The following is a 14,859-nucleotide window of genomic DNA, read 5'->3' as shown; positions in this document are numbered from 1 at the left end:
ATTTTCAGTTGGTCAATATTCTCATTTCTGGGACATTCTTTCCCAGTCTGAAATAACACTTTTATTTATATGTATTTCAGCAAGGTTATCTTTTTAAGTTTATTATTTTAATTATATGGTTTTTATTTTCATACTTCATCTGCTACATGGCATCAGCCATTAGTCTCAATACCTTGGTTAATATCAGTATGATTTATTGACATACCACTTTTCATCCTGGGTTGGACATCTGATTTGTAAGATGGTTGTTTATGATATATAATTGGACCCCCTTTATTTTCTGTGCAAATGAAGACATACATTTGTTTCAATATGTCATAAAACAATTATCTCCATAGCATATTCTTTGTCCAATGATTATGCCATATATTAAATAGAGCAATAATGCTAATAGCTGCCTAACAGTAATTTGGTACTATTTAGTAACTTACTAAGTCTAATTCTATTCTTACAATGCTACAAGAAAAATTACTAAACAGTACAAACTATAATTAAATGCCTTACAGCAAGCCATGAAGATCAAATTTATATCATTGCAGTGTTAGGTAACAGTAAAAATTAATTTTCCCATTACATTATTTTATGTGCTTATCCACATAGTCATGCTCATATTTCTCTCATTAGCATTCGGTTGAGCTTCATACATAACACTTCATAATGGCAATAACTCATACTGAAGACTGTCCCAAGGGAGGTGAAAGAACAATAAATAAGTAAATAAATATGTGCAGCTACATCAAACAAAAACCACACAACAAAGTATGTCATCAATAAAATGAAATAGCAGTCTTTTCAATGGGAACATATATTTTCAAATGATATATCTGACAAGAGTTTAAAATTTAAAATATATAAAATTACTTAGTATGTAAGATTAAAGAAAACAATCCTATATAAAAAAGGTCAGAGAAACTGGAAAGGCATTTTTTTCAAAGGCATACAGGTGTCCAACCTGAAACTATGCTCAGCATCACCAATCATCGAGGAAATACAATCAAAACCACAATGGGTATACTTTACGAAGGGTGGGTATTAGCTCTTTAAATGTTTGATAGAATTCAACGGTGAAGCCACCTGGTACTGGTATTTTGTTTATTGGGAGATTTTTGGTTACCTATTCAACTTTTTTTACTGGTAATTTGTCCGTTTGATTTTATGTTTTTTCCTGAGTCAGTCTTGGAAAGCTGTGCATTTCTAGGACTGTGTTTATTTCTTCTAGGTTGTCCAGTTCATTGGCATATGATTTTTCATAGATTTCTTTAGTAATAATTTGTATTACTGTGGTTTCAGTTGTAATTTCTCCTCTTTAATTTCCAATTTAGTTAATTTATGTCCTTTTTTAATTGATAAATTTGGCTAGTGATTTCTTGTTATCTTTTCAAAGAACCAGCTCTTGGTTTGATTGTTTTCACTATTTTATTATTCTCTATTTTATTTACTTCTGCTCTAATGTTTATAATTCTTTCCTTCTACTAACTGAGTTTCATTTCTTTTATTTTCCTAGTTTCTTTAGGTATGAGGTTAGGCTTTTTATTTGGGATTTTTTTTGTTTCTTAAGATAGGTCTACATTGCTATATATACTTCCCTTTTATAACTACTTCTGTGGCATCTCACAGATTTTGAACTGCTGTATTGTTTTTCACTTGTCTGCATGACTTGCTGGATCTCTTCTTTGGCTTTTCCATTGATCCATTGATTATATAGAAGAATGTTGTTTAGTCCTCAATTGTTTGTAGGCTTTTTTTCTCTTTATGTACTTGATTTCTAGCTTTATATCATTTTAATCTGAAAAGATGTTTGATACAGTTTCAATCTTTTTTATTTTATTGAGACATTTTTTGTATCCTAATATTTTATCTATTAATATGCACCTGAGAGAAATGTGTGTCCTGCTGCTTTTGGGTGGAAGGATGTGTATATATCTGTAAAGTCCATCTTCTCTAATGTGTCTTTCAAAATCTCCGTTTCCTTATTTTCTGTCTAGATGATCCATCCATTGATGTAAATGGGGTGTTAAAATCTCCTAATGTGAATGAATTGTTGTCTATTTCCACATTGATGTCTTATAGTATTTGTTTTATATTTTTAGGTGCCCTGTGTTGAGAGTATAGATATTTACAATTGTCTATCCCTTGTTAGAGTGATTCCTTTATCATAATGTAATTCCCTTACTTGTCTCTTGTTGCTTTCCTTGTTTTGAAGTCTATTTTTTCAGATGCAAGTATTGTTATTCCTTCTCTTTTCTCCCATATATTTGCATGAAATATCTTTTTCCATTGCTTCACTTTTAGTCTATGTATGACTTAATGTCTGAAATGGTCTCTTGTATCAGCATGTAGATGGGTCTTGTTTCTTTTTCCATTCTTCCACCTTATATCTTTCGATTGGTTTATTTCAGTCCATTTATATTTAAGGTAATTATTGTTAGGTGTATACTTATTGCCACTTAATTAATTGTTTTCTGGTTGCTTTTGTAGTTCATCTCTGTTTCTTTCTTCCTTTCATACTGTTCTCTTCTTATTTGGTGGTTCTCTTTGGTGTTATGCTTGGATTTTTTTTCTTTCTTTCAATAGTTTGTGCATCTGTTAAAGGCTTTCTGTTTGTGGTTACCATAAGGTTCATAGATACTTTCTAAATATAAAACAGTTTATGTTAAGTTATGGTTACTCTATTTTGAAAACAACCTAAAAGTACTCTTTTTTTATTCTTCTTCCCCCTCCACAGTTGGTTTATAACATGTCATAATTTATATCTTTTGTTTATCCCTTGACTGATTTTATGTAAAGTTGGTTTTATTGCTTTTGTTTTTCTTAACTTCATTCTTGTGTAGTAGGTAACTGGTCTACATTTACTATAGGATTTACTATTTACTATTTATCCTGTTTACCATAGGGTTATTTTCACTGTTGACAATTATATAGGTTTAATAACATTTCTGTTTACCATCTTTAATATAGCTGGTTTAGTGGTGGGGAGTACCTTAACCTTCATTTATCTGGGGAATCTTTTGATCTCAACTTCAATTTTGAATGCTCAACTTGCAGGTAGAGGATTCTGGGTTGTAGGTTCCTCCCTTTTAATACATTAAATATTTATTGCCACTCCTTTCTGGCCTGTAAAATTTCTGCTGGGAAGTCTGCTGATAGCCTTATGGATTTTCCCTTATATTTAACTGTCTTCCTCACCCTTGCTGCTTTTAAAATTCTCTTCTCATCATTAATCTTTGCCATTTTAATTATATATGTATTGGTGTTTTCTTCCTAGTGTTCCTTTTATTAGGGGATCATTGTGCTTCCAGGATCTAAGTGTCTATTTCCTTCCCAAGATTGTAGAGGTTTCAACTATTATTTACTCAAAGATATTTTCTGCTCCTTTTTCTCTCTTATCCTTCTGGAACCCTGTAACATCACTATTGTTGCATTTAAAGTTGTCACACAGCTCTCTTAGCATCTTCTTATTTTTAGAATTTTTAAATTCTCTGTGTTTGTCAGCTTGGCTACTTTCGTGTTCTCTATCTTCCATCTCATTGATTATTTCCTTTACTTCCATCAGTCTATATTACTTCCCTCTATTTGGCTTTTAATTTCAGTTATTGTATTCTTCAGCTCGGAGTCACTCTTGTTTATATTCTCTACGTCTTTGCTGATATTCTCACTGAGATCATATATTATTTTCCATAGTTCAGTGAACATCTTTATGACTATTACTTTTTAATATTTCTCAAGATAGTTGCCAATTGCTCCTGCATTTGGCCTTATGTAGGTGTGTTAATCCTGTCTTTTGTTTGTTAAATATTCCTCTGCTTCCTCATTTGGTCTGTGTTTCTGTGTTTCTTCATTTGTCCTAGATAGATCAGCTATGCCTCCTTGTCTAGAATGCTATGGCTGTCTGAAGTATGCATCCTGTGGTGTCCAGGAGCTGAAGACTCTTTGCTCTCCAGTGCCTGGTTTCCTTTTGCAGGGGATCTGCAGTTCCTGTTGCTGTGCTGTGGGTAGGGCCCACCTCTCTGCCTGCCTGTCAGTAGAAGGAGATTTCTGTCAGCATGGGCTGGTGGCTCCCCTCTGCTGGCCCTTTCTGTGTTGTGAGAAGCTTCCACTGGGATTCCTTTTGGGCAGCTCCACCCTCTGCATGCTGGTCAGCAACAGTGGTCTACTGATGGTCCAAGCAGGCCAGACAGGACCGGTGCACAGAAAATAAGCCCAGGTTAGAGATCAATGTTTTACAGCATTCATGTAAACCAACCTCTTCACTTTACAATGAAAAGAACAAAGGCCAGAGAGGGAACAAAAATCTCCTAAGTTTTAAACAAAAACACATTAATTAGAGTGATGTTTGAAAAATAATAAATGATCTTTAGTCCTTTTTCTTTTATGACATCCTAACACCATGTTTGACTTACTTGGTGAACTTTGGCTTTGGGTATTTTAGTAGTGCCCCAATTAGGGCTTTGGAGGAAGGATTAGAGCAACTTTTCTATCTGCATCACAAAAGTTCCAAATTGAGAAATAATTTAAATCACACTGTAGATTTCCAAACCATAGAGGGAACAATGAACAATCTAGACAAAGATGATGAGCAAAAATCATTAGGTCCAAGTTTTTGGAACTCTCAGAAACACAGATATGCTCAACATTCACTTTGTCATATAATTTAGAACATAAACTCTTGATTAAAATGCAATATTAAATAAACCACACTGTACACCACTATTTTGCCATGTGAGGAAGCCCACTTGGGTATTTCCAGGGATACACCAGTGAAAAGGCCACAGCTCAAGAGCCAGAGTGTGAGGAGTGAAATGTTCATGCCATGGCCACATGCCACTGATCACTCCAGGTTAATAAGTTTTCAAACAGAAATGCACTCATGGTTCCCAAGAGATTTATGCTCGCCTCTTGGTCCACTGTTTTCTCAGAGGACAATAAGCAACAAATTGAAAATTACTTGATGCTCTTTGAAACACAAAAGGAGGACTAAAGACAAGATCAACTCCTTTATCTTCTCCCTAATACCATGTATAATGGCATGAAGAAGCTATGTAGAAAAAGATGAACTGGGAATCATCAGAACATTAGACTTTTGAATCATCAGGCAAGTAGGGGCGCTGGGGCTTCATAAGTCTGTAGGAAAGTAAGTGAGGGAAAAAGCCTCCAGGAGCTGCATGGGACCAGCTGTTGCAAGGATTCCTTTGTCTTTGAAAAAGTAAATTCCAATCAATTAGCTGAGACATGCAACATCTAAACTTCCTCTAAAGTATTTGCTTTTCTTACTTTAAGATTTTCTTTTTCTTAGATTGCCAGAATAGGACAGCAGGCTCTGGGGCAAGTGTCAGAGTCTCTGTCCACAGAGTGTCACCCACGGGCATCACGCATGAGCCGGGAGGTGTGGGAGTGACTGTCTCCATGCACACCATCAGGACTGTATGAATGCCTCACACTTTGTCATGGGCCTGGAAATAAATGTAAATCAAGCTATAACAAAGCAAAAAGAATCTCATTAAACATCCTCACTAGGAAATCTTAGCCTCAATTAATTAACATTGACATATCAATCATCTTGCATAGAAAAATAATAATGTGGTAACAATATACATAGCTAAGAGAGTCATCTCTTTCACTGTATATATGTGGGGAAAAGGACAAAATTGTAAAGCTCGCTTAAGTTCATCTTATCTTGTATAAAAGTGGGTTATATTGGTATGTAACTGTTTTGGCATAGGGTGCAAATGTGATTATAATCAAATATTTAAATTAATTAGAAGAATGCCGGTCACAAACTTGAATGCAATTGGTATTATTTTGTAGTATAAGCTATAAACCTGGTTTAGCGATGCAAATTTTCATGGAATCGTAAACCCAGTTTCTACATTTTGTAATTGAAAGATCTAGAACTGGAGAGTACAAGAAAATCTTCTGCATCAGAAAATAAATTCTTTCAATGCTTACCAAAAACATGCATTTAGTTCTGTGTCAGTAATGCCACCCTAACTCTTGTTTGTCTTTAATATCAGTCAAGTGTGGGTAGGTTTGGCCATTACAAATGGGTGAAGAACAGGACATTGGAAGAAGAATTTAGAAAACTATTATTTGTTGACATTACAGAAATTCACATTCTAAATATGCCCACTTAGAAGGGGTTTCCTGTGAGGTATATATGTACTAAAATCAAATTCATACACCTACAATGATCAAATTTTGGTATGGTTTATAAATTCTACCTCAGTAAATCTGGAAAGATAAAAGTCCATGCCAATGTTAGAAGAATCCCTAAAGAAATCAGTATTGTCTCAGTATGTAAGGAGGAAATCTCTAATAATCGAAATTGTCTGAGAACACACTGAGCTTCCTTGGAAGGCAGTGAGTTCCCCATCACAAAAGGTATGAAAGCATGGGCTCGCAAACTATTCGGCAAAAATATTATCAAAATGAAAATTCTGATAGAGAACAGGAGATTGGACTAAAAAGTCTTTAAGGTCTCTTGCAAATTCCATATTCTATAATTTTTTATTCCAAATATTATTTATTGCTGGTATTTATTGAAATTCTTTAAAATCCTATTACCTAAAGATGTCATGTTTAGGCAGCTGTTCTGCCAGTTGGTTACTCTCTTCCTCTGCCAGTTGGTTACTCTCTTCCTCTGCCAAAGGAATGGTCAATCCCTCCGCAGCTGAGGCAGGACTGGAAGCAGATTCAACAACTGGGGGTGTAGTTCAGCCCCCCTTTTTCTACTTTTTTAGCTACAGGTTATTATTGTGCTTTCCTTTCAATATTTTTTAAATGTATGTTTGTGTGTCTATACATGCATATGTATAATAATTATTATTATGGATATTTAGGACTTCTCACAGCATAGAAATTTTAGAAGCACATGTTCATTTTGTAATACCCAAGGCATGAAAGGAAAAACATCAACAGGTAATTCGTAAAATGCTTTTATTAAAGATGTTGGTGTTTGGGAATAAAAAAAAATAAAGCACAGAGTTCTGATATCTACAGGAAGAAGTAATTACAGAAAACTATGCCCTATGAATTTATGGCTAAGGATGTAATGAAAACCTTTTTCTTGAAGGTTGTGAAAAAATTCACTAACATCTAGTTCAGAAGGATACATTTCTTTTTGTTGTTGTTATAATTAATCTACAGTTACATGAGGAATGTTATGTTTACTAGACTCCCCCATCAATAACTCCCCCCACAGACCCCACCACACTGTTCATTAGCATAGTAAGATGCTGCAGAATCACTACTTGTCTTCTCTGTTACACAGCCCTCCTCATGCCCCCCCACATTATACATGCTAATCATAATGCCCCCCTCCCCCTCCCTTCCCACCCATCCTCCCCAGTCCCTCTCCCTTTGGTAACTGTTAGTCCATTCTTGGGTTCTGTGTTTCTGCTGTTGCTTTGTTCCTTCCATTTTTTCTTTGTTCTTATACTCCACATATGAGTGAAATCATTTGGTATTTGTCTTTCTCTGCCTGGTTTATTTCACTGAGCATAATACTCTCTAACTCCATCCATGTTGTTGCAAATGGTAGGATTTGTTTTCTTCTTATGGCTGAATAATATTCCATTGTGTATATGTACCACATCTTCTTTATCCATTCATCTACTGATGGACACTTAGGTTGCTTCCATTTCTTGGCTATTGTAAATAGTGCTGCGATAAACATAGGGGTGCATCTGTCTTTTTCAAACTGGGCTGCTGCATTCTTAGCGTATATTCCTAGAAGTGGAATTCCTAGATCAAATGGTATTTCTATTTTGAGCTTTTGGAGGAACCTCCATACTGCTTTCCACAGTGGTTGAACTGGTTTACATTCCCACCAACAGTGTTGGAGGGTTCCCCTTTCTCCACAACCTCACCAACATTTGTTGTTGTTTGTGTTTAGGATGGTGGTGGTCCTTACTGGTGTGAGGTGATATCTCATTGTGGTTTTAATTTGCATTTCTATGATGATTAAAGATGTGGAGCTTCTTTTCATGTGCCTGTTGGCCATCTGAATTTCTTCTTTGGAGATGTGTGTGTTCAGTTCCTCTGCCCATTTTTTAATTGGATTATTTGCTTTTTGTTTGTTGAGGTGCATGAGCTCTTTATAGATGTCAACCCTTTATCGGATCTGTCATTTATGAATATATTCTCCCATAGTGTAGGACACCTTTTTGTTCTCTTGGTGGTGTACTTCCCTGTACGGAAGCTTTTCAGCTTGATATAGTCCCACTTGTTCATTTTTGTTTTTGTTTCTCTTCCCTGGTGAGATATGTTCATGAAGAAGTCACTCATGTTTATGTTCAAGAGATTTTTGCCTATGTTTTCCTCCAAAAGTTTTATGGTTTCATGACTTACATTCAGCTCTTTGATCCATTTCTAATTTACTTTTGCGTATGGGGTTAGACAATAATCCAGTTTCATTCTGTTACATGTAGCTGTCCAGTTTTGCCAACACGAGCTGCTGAAGAGGCTGTCATTTCCCCATTGTATGTCCATGGCTCCTTTATCATATATTAACTGACCTTATATGTTTGGGTTAATGTCTGAACTCTCTATTCTGTTCCCCTGGTCTGTGGCTCTGTTCTTGTGCCAGTACCAAACTGTCTTGATTACTGTGGCTTTGTAGTAGAGCTTGAAATTGGGAAGCGAGATGCCCCCTGCTTTATTCTTCTTTCTCAGGATTGCTTTGCCTATTCAGGGTCTTTTGTAGTTCCATGTGAATTTTAAAACTATTTGTTCCAGTCCGTTGAAGAATGTTGGTATTTTGATAGGCATTGCAATGAATTTGTAGACTGCTTTAGGCAGGATGGCCATTTTGACAATATTAATTCTTCCTAGCCAAGAGCATGGGATGAGTTTCCATTTGTTAGTGTCCTCTTTAATTTCTCTTAAGAGTGTCTTGTAGTTTTCATGGTATAGGTCTTCCACTTCCTTGGTTAGGTTTATTCTTTTTGATGCAATTATGAATGGAATTGTTTTCCTAATTTATCTTTCTGTTAATTCATCATTAGTGTATAGGAAAGCAACAGATTTCTGTGTATTAATTTTGTATCCTGCAACTTTGCTGAATTCAGTGAAGGATACATTTCTGCTATTGTGATGCTATTCACTGTCGCTCTGTTTCTACTTATCATAGTCAAATTTTTCTCAACCATTTTACTGGTTAACAGTGATTCCATCTTGATACTAAAAATATGATACTGTGTGAGAATGAGTGTACATGCAAGATTGTGTGAGTATCGATATAAACATGAGTGAGTGGATGTGTAAGCAGATTGTAAGGAGTGGTTGATTTTTCTCCCATATTCCATATTCTTCTTTCATTTATCATCTATTACTACTATTATTTTTCATCAAAATGATATTCCATAGTTATTAAATTCCTGCTCACATTTTCCAAATTTCTACCATATATTTCATTTCTCTGTATTAGTGTAACATGTTTTATTATATAATTAAATGAAAAAGGTGTTTTCACTTTTTGTGAATAAAGGAGAGCTCCCACATTTGAATTTGATCAATATAATTATGCACTATAAGCAATTCACCCACTTTATAAATGTAATTTCAAAGGAACCATAAATATAATCTCTGATATTAAGAAAAGTCCTCTAACAAAGAAATACTCAGTAACTACCTTCAACACATTTGAATTGCTTTGAAATTGACTGTGTTGTATCAATGATTTTATTTAGAATATTGAACGAATAACTCAGGATATATATGGTAAAGATTCAGATTTCCTCAAAAAATGTATAAAACCCTTTTCCTTTTCTTTCTCTAATCTGCTCATCAACATATATTCTGACACATGTTAGGAATGGCAGTTTGAGGAAGGCATAAGCCCTAACATATATTAGGGAGAGTAAAACATGCATGCCTTATAAACACAAAATAGATGAATTCATACAGGAATGAGGCAGGAATTATTAGAAGGAAGACAAACATGAGCCCGATGTGTGTCCTTATCTTTCTTCATCCCTTGTAGAGTGCGATTCACTGTGAATACAGTGTGAACAGACCGGGAAACATGACCAACTTCACTGCACTGACGGGCTTCTTCCTCCTGGAATTCTCTGGCACCAGGGAGCTCCAGGTTTCCCTTGCCTTTCTGTTCTTGCTGATTTACATGGCATCCCTCCTGGGGAATCTTCTCATCATCATCCTTGTCACCTTGGACCACTGTCTTCACACCCCCATGTACTTCTTCCTGAGGAACTTATCATCCATTGATGCTTGTCTCATTTCCGTCACAGTTCCAAAATTTATTCTGAATTGTCTGTCACACAGGAACCTCATTTCTTACTCGGAATGTGTGTCACAGGTGTTGTTAGTGATTCACTTTGCTGGGTCTGAGCTGTTCCTTCTAACAGCCATGTCCTATGACCGCTATGTGGCCATCTGTCTCCCACTGCACTATGCTGTCCTCATGAGCAGGGGAGTCTGTGTGAAGATGGCAGCTGCCTCCTGGGTCCTTGGGAGCATCTTTGGGGTCTTGTACTCAGCTGGAACTTTCTCTTTATCTTTTTGTGGCTCCAGAAAACTCCCTCAGTTTTTCTGTGATGTGCCCTCCCTACTTAAGATCTCTTGTTCAGAGACTCATTTCACCATTGATGTTAGTGTGGCAGTTGGTGTCATGTATGCACTTTTCTGTTTGGTGTCCATTGGACTTTCACATGTTTACATTTTTAAGACAGTGCTGAGAATGCCATCATTACAAGGACGGTCAAAAGCCTTTTCCACCTGTATACCCCATTTCATAGTTGTGACAACATTTATTGTGACAGGCACCACTGCCTATCTAAAGCCAGTCCCTGATTCCCCAAATTTTGTGGACTTTTTGGTGTCTGCTTTCTATACCGTGTTCCCTCCATCTTTGAACCCAGTAATATACAGTCTAAGAAACAAAGAAATCAAGGCAGCTTGTGCAAGATTTTATGGAAACTAACCATGGTAGATTCTCCAGGAAAAGACAATAGAAATAGTATCTATAAGCTAAATTCCATGACATAACAAGTTATATAGGTTTTTTTGTAATCTAGGGTAGATATTGCTGTCTATACATAACTAAAGTGTTTGTTTTATTTGAAATGCTAAAGTAATGTTGATAGTGTTATAATTATTTATCAATAGTTATAATCTCAGAATGTATAAGAACGGCATATTTGTTACCTAGAGTCTATCTAAATAAAGCAGGCTTCAGAAATACTATGGAGGCCGGAGCGGCTGCGGCGGCCGCGCTCGCCGGAACCCAGAGGCGCGGCCCGGCGGCGGAGGGCGGAGGGCGCCGCGGTCGCAGAGGTCGCCGACACGGCCCGGCCCGACATGAAGCCATGGACCGCAGGACCAGGGAAAATCCAGAGAGAACCTTTGACTTGGTATTGAAAGTGAAATGTCATGCCTCAGAAAATGAAGATCCGATGGTTTTGTGGAAATTTCCAGAGGACTTTGGAGATCAGGAGGTACTACAGACTGTGCCCAAGTTCTGCTTCCCCTTCGACGTTGACAGAGTGTCTCAGAATCAAGTTGGACAGCACTTTACCTTCGTCCTGACAGACATTGAAAGTAAACAGAGATTTGGATTCTGCAGACTTACATCAGGAGGCAGAATCTGCTTATGCATCCTTAGTTACCTGCCTTGGTTTGAAGTATATTACAAGCTTCTAAATACTCTGGCAGATTACTTGGCTAAGGAACTGGAAAATGATTTGAATGAAACTCTCAAATGCCTGTATAACCACCCAATACCAGAGGCAAACACTTCTGTCCCCTTGAGTGTGCATTCGTACTTCATTGCCCCTGATGTAACTGGCCTCCCAACAATACCTGAGAGTAGAAATCTCACGGAGTACTTCGTCGCGGTGGATGTGAACAAGATGCTGCAGCTGTACGCCAGCATGCTGCACGAGCGGCGCGTCCTGGTCACCTCCAGCAAGCTGAGCGCCTTAACTGCCTGTCTCCACGGATCAGCTGCGCTGCTCTATCCAATGTATTGGCAGCATATATACATCCCGGTGCTCCCCCCACACCTGCTGGACTACTGCTGGTCTCGGCCCTGAAAAACAAACTGAAGAAGCAGTCTACCGCTACTGGGGACGGAGTAGCTAGGGCCTTTCTTAGGGCGCAGGCTGCTTTGTTTGGGTCCTACAGAGATGCCCTGAGATACAAACCTGTAAGCGCTTCATTTCATCGCTATTTTAATTTGCTTTTTTATGTTTCTTTGGAATGGGGCAGAAAAAGAAACATTTTATCGCACCTTAAAAAAGCGTCATAAAGGTCTTCTACACTGTGTCCCCTCTCCAGTTTCTTGACTTTTGGTTTTTGGTTCTTTTAGCAGCCTTTAGTTAATATTTCCCACATTATTTTGCATTACCAGCTTTTTTGTTCTAAAATTTGAGTACTTATCTCTTAACTAATTAATGAGTTGTATTAATGCATTTTAAATTAACTACCACTCTTATTAAGATCATTAAGAATTTAGCATTTTGTTTATTAATGTGTTTAGAAATGACAGGTACAAAATGAAAGTTTTAAAATATTAGAACTTGAAAATTCTGTGATATTTTCTGTGATATTTGGAAATTTATTGTCTTCCTAATACATAACACTTTTCTAAGTGGGCTTCTCTGTTTAGCATATCCTAGCTAGTGTCATTTCTTTTTTCTTTAGTACCCTTAAAATGATTATTATATAGAATTGTAGCCACCATTTCACCTTTTTAGATGGTCCGGAAAGGTATAAGTCAAAATATATTTGTTTCTCTCCCTGAAATATTGGTTAAGTGTTTAGTCTGACTTTATGAAAATCATTACACTGCCCTTCCATCGTGAGATAAGTTGTAATGGATAAAAAACATTGAGTTAGTATTATTAAGTAATATGACCTTCTATCTAATAGGCAGTCCTGCCATTATTAAGCTGTGTTACCATGACCTCTTTCCTTAGTGTCTCTAGACTTCTATCTTTCTTTGTAAAATGAGAATTTCTGTACCATCCCTGTCTATCTTTCAGGTGTGTAAACCCTATCATAAATTAGGAAGCTCTAATAAATGTCCTTTCTAAATCAACTCCAAATCAGTGGTTCACATCCTGTGGTTCTTATACTTCTGAGGAGTTACTGAGTCATTAGTATGAGTCCTTAAATGTATAGGCAGATCAGCTGTATAGATACATATGTCTAATTTGCATGCTAATCTTTTAGAAATACTGTGTATATTTCTACATCAGTAGAAAGCATCATAGAACTTGTACATATATGCATATCTGACATGAGGAATCTTAAAAAATTATTAACAGTTAGAGGGTCTTATTCTTTAAAAGACTGAAAACCAGTCATTCGTACTACAGTAAGTATAATCATACTCAAATTATTGAACATCAGTTAAAACAAAAATGAGTTTCAAAGACAAAATTAATGATTAATTTTAGTTGTTAAATTTTTTTTTAAAGGGATTGATTTCAAGTTCATAGGGGAAAAGCCAAAAGTTCCACTTCACCTGAATTTTGCCACATTTAAGTACTCAACTAATCTTTATAAGCGACATTTTTCTTTTCATTTTCCTTTTAAATTTGTAAAAGATTTCATTGAGATTTGAGGGAAGTGAATTGAAGAGAAAACTTTCTTAAATGATTTAAATTATCAGTTGAACAGATTGGGGTGCAAGATTTCAGTGACTGACTGTTCTTGCTAATATTTTGAAAGCCAAATTCCCACTGTAGTGCCATCATAGAATATTTTCCCAGATTACTGATTAAATCTTACTAAAACATATCAGGCTGTCTGCGCTTCCTTTTCGTGACTGACTTTTCTCCTTCTGTTTTGCTTCCCGCTCCCTGGGGCCTGGGATGGTGTTTCATTCTGTGCTCCTTTATGTTTTTCTTTTAACTCAGTCTTGAAATGAATAGAAGCCGAATTTTAAAAAAATACTGAAGTGTATTTGGACAATTTAAAAAATTTATTTTCAAAAGAAATAGTTTTTAAGGAAAATGTATTTCTTTATTGTGTATAAAATGCATATATTTGTTTTAGGCATTATATTTACAGATTACCCTGTATTCTAATGTATTAAAAGTACATTTACTTTTAATTTTATGAACTCTTTTGGGACATTTATGTAATAGGCATATATCTTTGATATATTTGCTGACTGATATAAAAAAAAGAGCTGAGTTTGTAAGTTAAAAAAAAAAAAAAAAAAAAAGAAATACTATGGAAGGTTTTTAAATGGCCTACTGAAGATGTCTGCATGTTACGTTACATGGCAAAAGGGACTTTATGAATATAATTAAATTAAAGACCATGGATGAAGAGAATATCCTGGGTTATCCAAATGGGCCTAATTTAACCACATAAACTTTTAATAGTGTAGGATTTTTTCAAGCTTCATCAAAGAGAGATGGGTCTATGGAATGATAGTGCTCTACAGATGGCTTTGAAGGTAGAAGGTGGTCACGAGCCAAGGAATAGCGGCAGACTGGAAAATGCAAAGAAACCGATGCTCCCCTGGAGACCCAGTAAAAGAATGCAGCCATCCCAGCCTCTCCTGCATTCTGCCCAGGGTAACTGGTATCAGACTGCTAAATCACAGCACTGTAAACTAATAAATGTTATTTTAAACACAGAGTTTGTGATAATTTGTTGTAAAAACAGTAGAAAACTTAATGATATATAATACTTCTCTCCATAGATATCTCAAAAAATCTCTTAAATCAGAATTTCTTGTAGGGACAGGTGTGCAGATTATGAAACTAAAGTCTTAGGGAATGATGAAGAATATTGAAGAGAACAAACCTACATCAATATTTTCATAATTTTCAGAATAATTTGCATTTTATGGATATTTTTGCACTTATCCCCTTTTATAATACA

At 36.0% G+C, this 14,859-nt stretch overlaps 2 protein-coding genes across 2 annotated transcripts; both read left to right on the top strand.

Annotated features, from left to right (window-relative positions):
* Window positions 1-10,021: 10,021 nt before the first annotated feature.
* Window positions 10,022-10,939, top strand: LOC130679767 (olfactory receptor 14A2-like). Its single transcript, XM_057489204.1, has one exon. It carries the CDS (start codon window positions 10,022-10,024, stop codon window positions 10,937-10,939), a length of 918 nt encoding a protein of 305 aa, XP_057345187.1.
* A 368-nt stretch (window positions 10,940-11,307) lies between these two features.
* LOC130680113 (DENN domain-containing protein 1B-like) lies at window positions 11,308-13,316 on the top strand. The gene is given in 2 exon segments (XM_057490227.1): window positions 11,308-12,033; window positions 12,036-13,316. Coding segments are annotated over 2 exon segments (939 nt in total). The 5' UTR covers window positions 11,308-11,324; the 3' UTR covers window positions 12,266-13,316.
* Window positions 13,317-14,859: the final 1,543 nt, after the last annotated feature.

Source organism: Manis pentadactyla, chromosome 12, assembly GCF_030020395.1.
Source record: "Manis pentadactyla isolate mManPen7 chromosome 12, mManPen7.hap1, whole genome shotgun sequence".
Classification (NCBI taxonomy): domain Eukaryota; kingdom Metazoa; phylum Chordata; class Mammalia; order Pholidota; family Manidae; genus Manis; species Manis pentadactyla.
This window is presented reverse-complemented; position numbering and strand designations above follow the sequence as displayed.

Bases quoted from the DNA above. Each gene is read 5' to 3' on its own strand.
- LOC130679767 (XM_057489204.1), top strand. From the start codon at position 10,022: ATGACCAACTTCACTGCACTGACGGGCTTCTTCCTCCTGGAATTCTCT.